The sequence below is a fragment of the Salvia hispanica genome, chromosome 5, assembly GCF_029641045.1.
Source record: "Salvia hispanica isolate PSC_SH4W2 chromosome 5, Shi_PSC_v1, whole genome shotgun sequence".
Taxonomy (NCBI): Eukaryota; Viridiplantae; Streptophyta; class Magnoliopsida; order Lamiales; family Lamiaceae; genus Salvia; species Salvia hispanica.
Window position 1 is genome coordinate 28,283,914 of NC_142696.1, and position 12,371 is coordinate 28,296,284.

Consider the following 12,371-nt stretch of genomic DNA (forward strand, 5'->3'; position numbering starts at 1 on the left):
AATAAAAGTCTCATTTCATTCCGACACGGGTTTTAAGAAATGTTAAGAAAAGTGGGTGGAAGAAAGTTGGTGGAATATGAGTCCCACTTGTATATATTAGTTTTAAATGATATGTGAGGGGAATGAGTTGGTGGAATGTGGGGTCTCTTTACCATTTATAGTGATAATGACCCCTATTCGCGGGACAGAGAGAGTATAAATATGAACATATTTATAAAACTCATTTTCTTGTATATTTTTCGTGTTTTTATTTCCCGTAATTTATTTTATTTACATTGATTTATGGATCAATTTTATTTATTATGAAAATATCCTAATTTTGCCGTATTAATTTATAAATTAATATTGTCTTATTTCAAATACTATTGTTAATAAAAAAATCTTGAAGGATTAAATAGCTAATATCACATGCTTGAATTTTTTCAAAATATTACTCATGTTTCAATTTTATCATGAATGACAAGAAACTATGCAAATTTATATCTAAAGATTGAATATTCATATGATGTTAAAAATTTCAGTTTGAGCTAAATTAAAATTACATCAATAAAATATCAATCATAAAAATCATCTTAAAGTTAGGCTTAGAGTAACAAATTAGTTCGATGAAATCATCTTAAAGTTAGGCTTAGAGTAACAAATTAGTTTGATGATATATAATGAAATAATATTTTAAATGTCAATATTTTCAATAAATAATTATTGTATCATTTAATTAAAGGTGAAATATTTTTTATTCTGTGTATTATTGATTCGGATTTTATTGCACAAATAACTTCACTTTTCCATATTTTTGTTTCTCAATGAATACATGATATAAGTAATATATTGTTACACTAACTAGAAATAGAGGGACATAAGAATTTTTTTGGTACAAATATTGACAAAACTTTAATCACGTATGAAATACTAGAACTTATGAAAAAATCACTTAAGAAGCTGCTGACAGAAATATAACATAATTCATATGTCAGCAAATTTAGGAATTGCCAAAAATACCCTTCAAGCTATATAAACATTTTCAGTTAAAAAGTGGCTAAAAAATATGAATCGTAATTATATTCATCGTTAGGCACTTTTGGTATTATTTTTTTTATTAAATGTACTGATGTTACAAGTATAAAAGCTAGGAACCTTTCATGCGATTCACCCTTTTTTTTCTATCATTCTGGTCAAATAAACCACTATTTATTTTAAATTCCAGCACATAAATTCATAATAAATCCGATCAGCAGTTTCCTTTTTGTCGCCTCTCAACGACCAAACCGCATTCAGAAAAATTACCAGGGACGTATTTTTTCTAATTTAATACTTTTTAATGTACTGATTGGAGTATTATATATACACACAAGAGAAGAACACCTTGTGTTCGATTGTGAGTGGTTAGGCTTACGCATGGTTAAAAAGTTTGAAAAAAATCAGCAAAAGGCATCTGATTCATATGCCTCAATTTTGATTTCTAATTTCCTTTTCTCTTCTCTTTTCTATTGATGCTGCCCATTTATAAGATCCCAGAAAGCTTCAGTCCTCATTCATTGAGATGGTTTGAAGGGTTCCCTGATTTCTCGAACCTAATTTGTTTGAGATAGAAAAACGGAATGGCGTCCATAACGGAAGAAATGATCAAGGAATTTCAAGCCCAGATTGAACAAAGTCAACCTTTTTCTACTCCTCAGCATTTCACATTTTTTATTTTAATTATTATTATTATTATTATTATTATTATTATTATTATTATTTTTGGCTTTAATCTCTTCATTGCAGTCGATGAACCGCTGAAGAAATCATTCCTGGTTCGTAATTTTGTTGATCCATTTTAGATTTTATCAGTCTAGTGTTGACTTTGAAGTTCTCAACATCTGTTTTTTCAGTTCTTTCATGGTTTTGTATTATACTGGGAAATATGTTGTAAATTTGTTTACTGTTCATCGAAATTGGAATGGTCAATGTCAAAATCTGAGTGCAGCATAGAAAAAGAGCCTTAGGTTGTTTGATCTTTTTGGGTACTTTGTCTGAATTGCCTGTGTCGGTTACTCAGTTTATGTGTGAAAGACTAGAGTTTGCATAAAGTGATCATCATTCATCAATATTTTTTCTCAAGTTTGGATATTTTTTACCATTTGCTAGTATTTTTTTGGTTGTTTGTATCAGCTTGAGTTTCACTTGAAGTTTTGAATGTATTTTGAGTGTATTTGTTCTCCCCACAAGACGATTTCTATTTGCGTTGTTTACAAATTTGCTCGTGATTGGTAATATGCAGAATATACATAATGGTTACGAGAGGGAGACCTTGGTGAGGTTTATTACAGCAAGGGAGGGGAGTGTCTCAGATGCATATAATATGGTTTGCTGCGATACCTTTTTTTCCTTTTTACGGGACTTGATTATCGTATTCAGTGTTACCCTAAAACTCTTGATGTTTTTCAGCTTATTGAATGTTTGAACTGGAGGATACAAAATGGTATTGATGACATACTGGCGGTGAGTTGTTGGGATCGTTCTGCAGTTTATGTGTTCAATCTATTTCGCTTGCTCTATTATTCATTTAATCTTGTATTCGGCCGGTATTCAATACTGATATTCCTTTTGTGTTTTTATGCAAACTACTTGGATGTATAAGGAAAAATAAAAGATTGAAAGTGTTCGTTATAGCCACTAAAGTTCTACTGCATTAGTGTACTCTACAGAGTATACATTACTGGTGGATTCAAGAGATTTTGTTTGTGGCTTTGATTTCTTGTAGTACAAGTGTTTCGTTAACTACTCTGTATTATATCACTCAAAGACAATGCTTCCTGTGCCCCTTGTTGACTACTGAACTGAAATCGTGTAAGGAATTTTGGTAGCGTAGAATTGTCAAAGTTGGAAGCTGTATAAAACCTTCCAATGCTTTTTTTTTTTTTTAAATGTCATGGAAATGAGACGAACCTTTTTTCAGCATGTGGATGGCGGCTTGTTTGTTTTACTAATGATGTAACTGTGTTTCTTTGTAGAAACCAATTAACCCTAGTGATGTCTATAGAGCAATACGGGATACTCAGCTTGTGGGCGTATGTGGACACACTAAAGAGGTACAGATAAGTGTCTTCTTTATCAAGACAGTAAATTCTAAAGTTATTTTTGAATAATGGATTCATGTTTTACCTTGAATCTTTTAGGGTCTTCCTGTCATTTCTATTGGCGTTGGGCTCAGTACATACGACAAAGCATCTGTAAGATGTCCATGCTTTACTCCCTTGCCTCATTCTCGATTTCAGGAATAATGTACAAAATGTATATATTGCAAGATTGTGTGTTGAAAGTGCATGTGTAGTGAAATTTATTTTTATTTATGTTTTCTTTTCCTTATGTACTCCTTTCCGATTGATTTTCCTGTTTTAGATTCACTACTATGTTCAATCACATATCCAGATGAATGAATACAGAGATCGCGTGGAATTAGTAAGCACCGGCATCCAATATTCAAATTTCTACTGCTTGTATATTTGTAATGGTATCTTTTAGACAGCTTACACTATGCTTTTGCAAATAGCCTTCTGCTTCCAAACAATATGGACGGTATATTGGAACATGCGTAAAAGTTCTGGACATGACTGGTCTAAGGTTTTCTGCTCTGAATCAAATGAAGGTGACATGGATTTTGTTTGATCAATTACAAGCTGATTTTTTATCTGCATAGAAGTTTTCATTGTATAATACTACTAGTAATCTCCTTCTCTAATTGGTAACCTTCTGGGAAATAATTTGATATTGTTAGTTCTTTCATTCTTTGAAGCCTTTCTTAAATAATGTAAAAAGACTACTAATTTCTTGCATAATTGGCTCAACCAGAATTAAAGAAAACTGATATAAGGCACATGGAAGATAAATGAGCATTTGTGAGAAAGTGACGTCTCAGTTGTACTTCTATCGATAACGGAATTCCTATATTTCCTTCTTTTTCCAACCCGACATCAATTGTAGCACCAGAAAAGTTTGACAATCAGTTTGCTGCTTAGTGATGAAATGAGTGGAACCATTTGCCAGTCTTCATGCATAAATTGCATCAGAAATCAATACACCTCTTTTTTCTGCAGTTGTTGTCTGCAATATCCACGATTGATGACTTGAACTATCCTGAGAAGACGGAGACTTATTACATAGCCAATGCCCCATACATATTTTCATCATGTTGGAAGGTCTGAACATTCTGCAACGATGCACTTCATATGTTTTCATCTCAACATTCGGATAATACCATAATCCCCTTTCATTTGCAGGTTGTCAGACCCCTTTTGCGAGAGAGAACGAGAAACAAAGTTCAAGTTCTTTCTGGTTGTGGAGAAGATGAACTATTGAAGGTTGGCACTATTCCGGTTCATGCTCTCTTGCAAGTCGAGCTCATCTAGAAAAAACATTTTATTTGCTCTGATGTGATGCCTCATTCTGCAGATTATGGATTATGAATCCCTTCCGCACTTCTGCAGAAAAGAAGGCTCTGGATGTCGGAATTCTAGAAATGGAATGGTTAGCAATTGCTATAGCTTGGACCATCCCTTCCATCAGCGGCTCTACAACTACGTTAAGGAGCAAGCTGCATTGGTGGAGTCGGCTGCTCTGATCAAACATGGTTCAGTTCATGTAGATTATCCCGAGCCTGATCCAGAAGATATAAAAGTTGCACAAACCATAAAATCCGAGTTCCAAAAGCTTGAGAACCGAAAAGGGAGCTGTGACTCATCGCACAAGCTTGAGAAAAGTGGGCACTGAAGGAAGCCGGGGGACGTCACTTCAAAGTTTGAAAACATACTGTAAGTTGCCCGAGCTGCCAGAGCAGCATGACTCGTATATTATTACAAAGCATTCTACGAAGCTCTAGGGACAGAGCAGTAGGAGCCGTTGAGGACGAGGTCCATCCTTTTATCAATGAAATCGTACGACTTGAAATTAAATATATGTGGTATTACAAAAGTATTCTGCTATTGTTCTTCTTGTATATTTTTGTTATGTAAGGCTTATAAAGAGAAATGTGTAGCAGACTTTGATCGTCGGTGTTATTGTGTGGACTGAGAAGTTTTTGAGATTGATTTTTTCTTTGTAGTATATATCAAAATGGTGCTGTTACGGACTTTGTTTCTCTAATTGACGTGAAAAATGAAAATTTTACATCTCAATTTTTTGGTTGATAACAAATTTTACTAGTGAGTACTTATTAGTCTGCCGATTTCCCACCCTCCACGAAGTCGTTCCAATTAATGCAACTTAATTGTTTCCATTTCCTTTTAATATTGTAAGCTTATTTCAACATTTATTTTCAAACCGAGGCAGCCACTTTCTGTTTTATTTTATTAGCCAACATTATTAATATTGCAAGAATAGTGATACTTGAATGAAAATGAATATTTCATTGGATAAAGAATTGGCATTGCAATATGTGTGTGACAAATAAAAAAAGGCAGTGATCTGAGTGGACAGTTGAGCACAAAAAGCTTGTTGTCTAACAGCCTTTCTTCTTCCTCAGAAAAAACAGACAATTCTTTGGTCTAATACAGTTTGATATAAATATATATATATACACACATACATATATAGATAACAACAAGAGCATGTTCAAGGCAACGAAATGGAAACCGAAATCCAAGAAATGTCCATCTCCTCCTCCCCTCCAACAATGTCAATGCACAACACCACCTCAGAAATCGACATCGAGGACGACCGGAGGCACGACCGGCCCCTCCCCATTTTTCTCAAGGCCAGTACACATTTCATTATCCCATTCCCTGCGTTCATTGATTAATAGTAGTTATTTGTTTTTTTTTTTGGGTGGTGCAGTTTGCTGATGTGGAGTTTAAGGTAAGAGTTGGGAATGCTTTAAAGATGGAGCATGATGATAAGTACAAGCAGATATTGAGAGGTATAACGGGAAGCGTTGGCCCCGGAGAGATCTTAGCTCTCATGGGCCCTTCCGGCAGTGGGAAAACCACCTTGTTGAAGATAATCGGAGGCCGATTGCACGAACATGTCACTGGAGTTGTCACCTACAACGATTTCTCATACACTCCAGCTCTCAAGAGAAGGTAGTAGTATTAATTCAGCACACACATATATATATATGTAGTACTCCCTATGTCCGCGAATTGGAGTCCCGTTTTTCAATTTCGGTCCGTCCATGAATAGGGTTCACTTCTACTATAAATGATATATATGTCTCACATTCCACTAACTCACATTTCTTTTAAAACTAATATACTCCCTCCGTCCCCCATTAAGAGTCACATTTTTCCATTTCGATCCGTCACCAATTAAGAGTCACACTTCATTTTTACCATAAATAGTAAGTAGGTCTCACATTCCACTAACTCAATTCACTCACATTTTATTATAAAACCAATATAAAAAAATGGGTCCCACATTCCACTAACTTTTTCAACCAACTTTTCTTTACATTTCTTAAAACCCGTGTCCGGTCAAAGAGTGACTCCTAATAGGGGACGGAGGGAGTATATAAGTTAGACTCATGTTCCACTAACTTTTTATCACCCACTTTTCTTAACATTTTTTTAAAGCCCGTGCCGAAAGAAATGGGACTCTTATTCGCGGACGGAGGGTGTAGTAGGGTAGTGATAATCTGCAAACTGCATATTTCCTACAAACATCAAACTAGATTTCAAGATTTGAAGATTTGATGTCAACATATGGCAAATAACATCAACAGAAAATGTCAACACAAAATTAATCAGTTGGCAATGTTGACGTTGCGTTGACATTTTCCGTTGACCTTATTGTCATATGTTGACATTAAATCGTGAAATCCGACAATCCAGCTCATAGTTTGAAGTTTGTACAATATATAAAGTATGCATTTAATTACATCCATGCAGTAGTATATGTTAAAGTGTGTTGTTGCATGCTGTTTACTATTTGCAGGATTGGGTTTGTGACACAAGACGATGTGCTATTCCCACAACTGAGCGTGGAAGAGACGTTGGTTTTTGCAGCATTGTTGAGACTTCCAAGCAAGATGAGCCGACGACAGAAATACGAGAGAGTGGAGCAGATTGTGAAGGAATTAGGGCTGGAGAGGTGCCGGCATACAAGAATAGGCGGCGGATTCATCAAAGGCATATCGGGAGGAGAAAGGAAACGGACCAGCATCGGACACGAAATCCTGGTGGATCCTTCGCTGCTGTTGCTGGATGAACCAACTTCAGGGCTCGACTCTACGTCCGCCAATAGGCTGCTGCAGATTCTTCAAGGCCTCGCAAAGGCTGGCAGGACTATTATCACAACCATCCATCAGCCATCCAGTCGAATGTTTCACATGTTCGACAAAGTTCTGCTGCTCTCCGAAGGCCATCCCGTCTACTATGGGAAGGCGCGCCACTCCATTCAATACTTTTCATGCTTGAGCTTTGTTCCTGAGATCGCCATGAACCCTGCCGAGTTTCTGCTAGATCTAGCAACCGGACAACTCAACGACATCACTGTTCCTGACCACCTCTTTGCATCACGAGACACTCCTAACTTTGAAAAACTGGTCATCAAAGTGAGCATACATATATATATTTGAATTGGTTTGATTTGAGATTTGATATTGGTGGTGGGCTTGTAACAGTATCTGCAGCACAAGTACAAAGCGGAGGTGGAGCCGAAAGAGAAGGAGGAGAATCATCAGATGCCAAAGGCGCCCGAGGGGCTCCAGCTAGCCATCCAAGTTAAGAAAGAGTGGACACTGTCTTGGTTTGAGCAGTTCGGGATCGTGTTCAGGCGGACATTCAAGGAGCGATGGAGGGATTACTTCGATCTGATCCGTCTAATTCAGGCGTTCGGTGTAGCCATTCTGTTAGGCCTGCTATGGTGGAAATCAAGCGCTGAAACAGAGGCCAAGCTCAGAGATCAGGTAGGTGTAGCTAGTAGTAGTAAATAGTACTCCCTTTGTCCCATTTAAACGTTTTCCTTTCTGGGTAATAAATTGTACGTAGTAATAATGAAATAGTCAGGATATGATGTTAATGGGTGAATGCAGATTGGTTTGTTGTTCTACATATGCATATTCTGGACATCGTCGTCCATATTTGGAGCGGTGTACGTGTTCCCGTTCGAGAAGATGTTCTTGGTGAAAGAGAGGAAGGCGGATATGTACAGGCTAAGCGTGTACTACGCGTGCAGCACCATATGCGATATGTTGGCACATTTGCTTTATCCTACATTCTTCATGAGCATTCTCTACTTCATGGCTGGATTCAAGCGAACCGCCGAATGCTTCTTCCTCACCTTATCCGCCATTCTTTTGATCGTCATCACTAGCCAAGTAACTATCTATCTATCCCATCTAGGGTAGTGATAAAATGAAAACTCTAAATATTGTATAAATTCCAAACTCTGATCTGGATCGTTAGAAAATGTCGACAATTTACAAAATAACATTTAAAAAAATGCCAACACGGCATCAACCGTTGACATTGTGTTGGCATTTTTTGTTGCTATTATTTTGTCATCAGTTAAAATTTTCTAACGGTTCAGATCATAGATTAGAGTTTGTACAATATTTAGTGTTTGCGTTTGATTACATCCCATGCCATTAATAAGTAAGTACTACTAAGTAATAAGTACTCTCTATATCAGGGAGCAGGGGAGCTGGCCGGAGCAGCGGTGATGAGCATCAAACGCGCGGGCATGATAGCCTCGATGATACTGATGCTCTTCCTTCTAACGGGCGGATACTACGTTCAGCACATTCCCAAGTTTATGCAATGGCTCAAGTACTTGTCCTTCATGTACTACGGCTTCAGGCTGTTGATGAAGGTGCACTACACCGGAGATGAGCTCTACGACTGCGGGACCAACGCAGGCTGTCGGAGGCTGCAGACCTCCCCCACCTTCGATACTGTCGATCTAAGCGGAGGGATGACCGAAGTGTGGGTTTTGCTGGCAATGGCGGTGGCTTTCCGCTTGTCTGCTTATATATGTCTCCGAAGAAAGATTAGTTCATACCATATGTAGACCGAAGGATTTCTCTTCTAATTAATCAACTCTTGTCACCAGCATTCCATATCAATGCTGCACATTTTTTTCTTACATCAAACTGATTTGTTTGAAATAATGGGAGCTTACCACGATTAATATCAGTAGCCTGCATTTTAATTGTTAATTTGTTTTTATTGTTAACTCTCTTACCTATGTAAATTTTTAGAAAGATGATAGAGTAGACGATGACAAGGATTTCACAATAAAAGAATTCTTCTGAACATAGCTAGTTAGAAAGAATCATAAGATAGATTCAGATGACAAGGATTCCGTCCAAAATGTCAAATACAAAATTTTGATTGGGAAAATGAGAGAAATAGAAAATTAGATAAAAGAGGTGTAAATGGTATCAAATCTCAAAATATCAATATTGTAAATAAAAAAAAAAAAATTGTGAGTTTTGCTTCTAAAGTAGCACTTTCATCATTATATATATATTGATATCAAAGTAAAGAAATTGATTTAGGCTAGAAACGTTGTTTCATTAATTAAGTAAGATATGATACAAACTAAGTATGCAACCACACCTTTTGTAATGCTAGAGAAATAACTACCAAATAACTACATTTCCTAATAAATAGGAATGGCCACATAAATGGAGTATTCTATGAGCTGCACCAAGATGTTGTTTGGTTGGATTATGCATATATCTCGACACTACACTTAGAGGATAAGCAATGCCAGGCCTTGTATGAGTATGGTAGTTAAGTCCTCCAACTAGACTCATGTATATTGTACCATCAGCATGTTCAGTGCCATCAACACACTGGAACTTCTCGTGAACATTCATCGGTGTTGCTGCAATTTCAACAGATCAATAGTATACTTTTCTTGACACACAAAGGTTCTATCCTTGGTTTGCTTCAGCTCAAGTCCATGAAAAATACTTAACAGACATGTCATCTCATTCTCATTCATCGTATTAGACTTGAACTCATCAGCCAATGATTGAGATGAACACATATAAATCATATCATCTACATATAGAAAAACAACAAGTAAATCTCGGTTACCTTGCTTCTTGATGCACTTTTTATTAGCATTAAATAAACCTGCAAATATACAGAGTATATATAGTATAGCTAAAGGTTAGTATCGGATATCGAACACGGGGAATAAAGTCACACACTGGCTACCTTCTACTAAAGCTTCGTTCACTATTTGGAAAACCGGGAATTTTGGAGATTTTGTAAACTAAAAACAATTTGTAAGCAATAAAACAACTAATTGCAAATAATTAAAGAGGTAAAAGTATGAGAGATAAAAGAATTCCAGGGATGTGCGTTCACAGTTCTGGTTATACAAGTTCCAACTACAATACCCTAGCACAGTTTATACTTCGAAAGACGAGTCACATAAATTATGCCCATGCAGTACAAGCGTAGATTACTAACACTAGGGTTATCAATCCTAGATTCGTAACTCCAAAAATCTCCTAAGACCCTTGGAAAGTCTTCACTCTCAATTAACAGTGTCGTTTTAAAGGAAGCTAATTGTAGTGTCTACTAAGTGGATCTAACTCGCCAACCTCCTCTCACGATTATGTAGCAAGTTGATAAGTCTCGTTTCATGCATTGGTTTTTGGTTAAAAGCATTTGGGGCGCTAATCTGTGTTTATGAGTTCAGGTGCGTAGTAAAGCTGCCGGACCTAGGAGTTGTTGTTACCTGACCTGGCAGATGCAAAAGAGATGCAATTGAAGTAAGAATCAGAAGTCGTTGTTCGGACCTTGGAGAATTAAAAGTTGGCTACAGGAGCAGAATGGAGCAAGAGCAGATTATTTTAGAGAGTCTTATTCAAGGGTAAAAGCGTTTAATTACCAGAAGGATACCCTAGGGATCAGAGCCTCACATATATAAAGAGCTCAACCTTGAAGAACAAGAGAGCCACTTCTACACGCACTCTTAGCTTAAGCTCTCATTCCATTCCTTAGTTCCACACTTCAAATTTCTCATTTTCACTTGCTGCGCACTTGGAGATGGAGGATTCTGGCCACCGTGGTTCTCATCGTCGTTTTGCTGCTGTGTAACACCGCCTTGTGAAGGCAAAGAAACAATATTTACTTGCTTTTGTTTAGTTTGTTTTCGTTTCAAGTTCTTGTTGGTTTTTAAGTTTCATAACTCTAGTTCTTGCTTTGATCTACTGGATTCGAACCTATTTCTCTTTATTATGGAAGTTTATGTTGGTTTCTGTTGGATATCGTTTAGTTGATGTATATTTCTTGCTTTTTACTTTCGCTCTTGTTTGTGTTGGATGTTTGGAGAGGAGATCTGTTGGTTTGTTGATGGAGGTTGGGGATTTGCGTATGGAGATGTCTGGATTTGTTATATCGTGGTGTATTTGAGTTAGAGTTTCACGTATTTGGTGTTTGCTGTTTACGTTGTGCATGATTATGGCTATTTACTTTCTGTTTCTGCATCCTTTAGGTCCAGTAGCGTAGATCTGTTAGTTTAGGATTTAATTTTTCGTTTTAAGTTTAGATCTGAAGTTGCTCTGTTTTCATGGTGTTTAATACTCTGTTTTATCTGCTATTCTCGTTTGATTCTCGAAGAAGATGAAGTTGTTGGTAGTTAGAACCAGATCTGCTTTTGTCAGTACTTTCTGCACATGTACTTTGCTTTTTTTGCATGTCCCCCAGACCCTGTCAGTACTATCTGCATTGTCTTTTTACTTTTCTGCATGCTTTTCCAGACCCTGGTAGTTTAAGGAAACTTGTCCCCACTTTTCGCTTTATACTTGTCTGTCCAAATTAGGAAAGTCCGTCTAGTTAAGTTAACTCCAGTTGTCTTAGAACTTTAAAATATCTCAGCTTCTCTAAGTCATGCATGTTCCGTACGTTCTCATTTCTTAGACCCAGTAGGTAGAGTAAAGTTTTTCCTATCTCTTAGACCCAGTAGTTTTAAGTTCTCGACCCATAAAATTGTGTGGCAGCAGCCAAACCCTTTTACCAAAAAATCCTCAAATGCAGTTTCATTAGGTGGGGAAATAGGAAGGTGGTTTGGCCAACCAACTCGGAAGGAGAGGAGGAAGAAACCCTGCTAACCGAAAGGGTGGATTTGGAGGAAGAACCGATAGAGTGAGGCAGTTACACAAGGCAAGAAGATCTCGACAGACTTAGTCAAATATTCATCATATTTTGATTTCTGTTATCTCTTTTTCAAATCCTAATTATCTAGAAATATGGACTCCTTTATCAGTTTAGTTATCTTGGGAGAATAGTAGTGTTGGGTGAATTATTTCGTTGGCCTCCTGCGTGAGGATTCTCATTCCCGTTTCTATTTCGTTTCCTCATCAATCAATAAAGTCGATGAAGATCGGGTTTTTTGCACGTGTGTCGTGTGCACGTGTCCCTCCTTTCAACAAGATT

At 37.0% G+C, this 12,371-nt stretch overlaps 2 protein-coding genes across 3 annotated transcripts; both read left to right on the forward strand.

The window, feature by feature from the left end:
• Nucleotides 1-1,220: 1,220 nt before the first annotated feature.
• On the forward strand, nucleotides 1,221-5,107 carry LOC125190629 (SEC14 cytosolic factor-like). 2 transcript variants are annotated; one of them, XM_048087978.2, is made up of 11 exons: nucleotides 1,224-1,653; nucleotides 1,765-1,793; nucleotides 2,261-2,344; nucleotides 2,428-2,481; nucleotides 2,994-3,071; nucleotides 3,159-3,212; nucleotides 3,382-3,441; nucleotides 3,533-3,628; nucleotides 4,077-4,178; nucleotides 4,260-4,340; nucleotides 4,432-5,107. In XM_048087978.2, exons 1-11 carry the CDS (start codon nucleotides 1,599-1,601, stop codon nucleotides 4,747-4,749), a joined length of 1,011 nt encoding a protein of 336 aa, XP_047943935.1. In that variant the 5' UTR covers nucleotides 1,224-1,598; the 3' UTR covers nucleotides 4,750-5,107. The 2 variants fall into 2 exon arrangements, with proteins under 2 accessions (XP_088915700.1, XP_047943935.1); XM_089059574.1 differs by having other exon boundaries at nucleotides 1,221-1,793.
• A 469-nt stretch (nucleotides 5,108-5,576) lies between these two features.
• Nucleotides 5,577-9,130, forward strand: ABCG26 (ABC-2 type transporter family protein). Its single transcript, XM_048087977.2, has 6 exons — nucleotides 5,577-5,731; nucleotides 5,812-6,056; nucleotides 6,907-7,525; nucleotides 7,595-7,879; nucleotides 8,006-8,290; nucleotides 8,605-9,130. Exons 1-6 carry the CDS (start codon nucleotides 5,603-5,605, stop codon nucleotides 8,980-8,982), a joined length of 1,941 nt encoding a protein of 646 aa, XP_047943934.1. The 5' UTR covers nucleotides 5,577-5,602; the 3' UTR covers nucleotides 8,983-9,130.
• Nucleotides 9,131-12,371: the final 3,241 nt, after the last annotated feature.

Excerpts from the sequence above, each read along its gene's own strand:
- LOC125190629 (XM_089059574.1), top strand. The coding sequence starts at position 1,599 with ATGGCGTCCATAACGGAAGAAATGATCAAGGAATTTCAAGCCCAGATT. Across the intron at positions 4,179-4,259 it reads TATTTTCATCATGTTGGAAG|GTTGTCAGACCCCTTTTGCG; the intron begins GTCTGAACATTC and ends TTTCATTTGCAG. Across the intron at positions 4,341-4,431 it reads GAGAAGATGAACTATTGAAG|ATTATGGATTATGAATCCCT; the intron begins GTTGGCACTATT and ends CTCATTCTGCAG.
- ABCG26 (XM_048087977.2), top strand. The coding sequence starts at position 5,603 with ATGGAAACCGAAATCCAAGAAATGTCCATCTCCTCCTCCCCTCCAACA. Across the intron at positions 7,880-8,005 it reads AGGCCAAGCTCAGAGATCAG|ATTGGTTTGTTGTTCTACAT; the intron begins GTAGGTGTAGCT and ends GGGTGAATGCAG. Across the intron at positions 8,291-8,604 it reads TGATCGTCATCACTAGCCAA|GGAGCAGGGGAGCTGGCCGG; the intron begins GTAACTATCTAT and ends TCTCTATATCAG.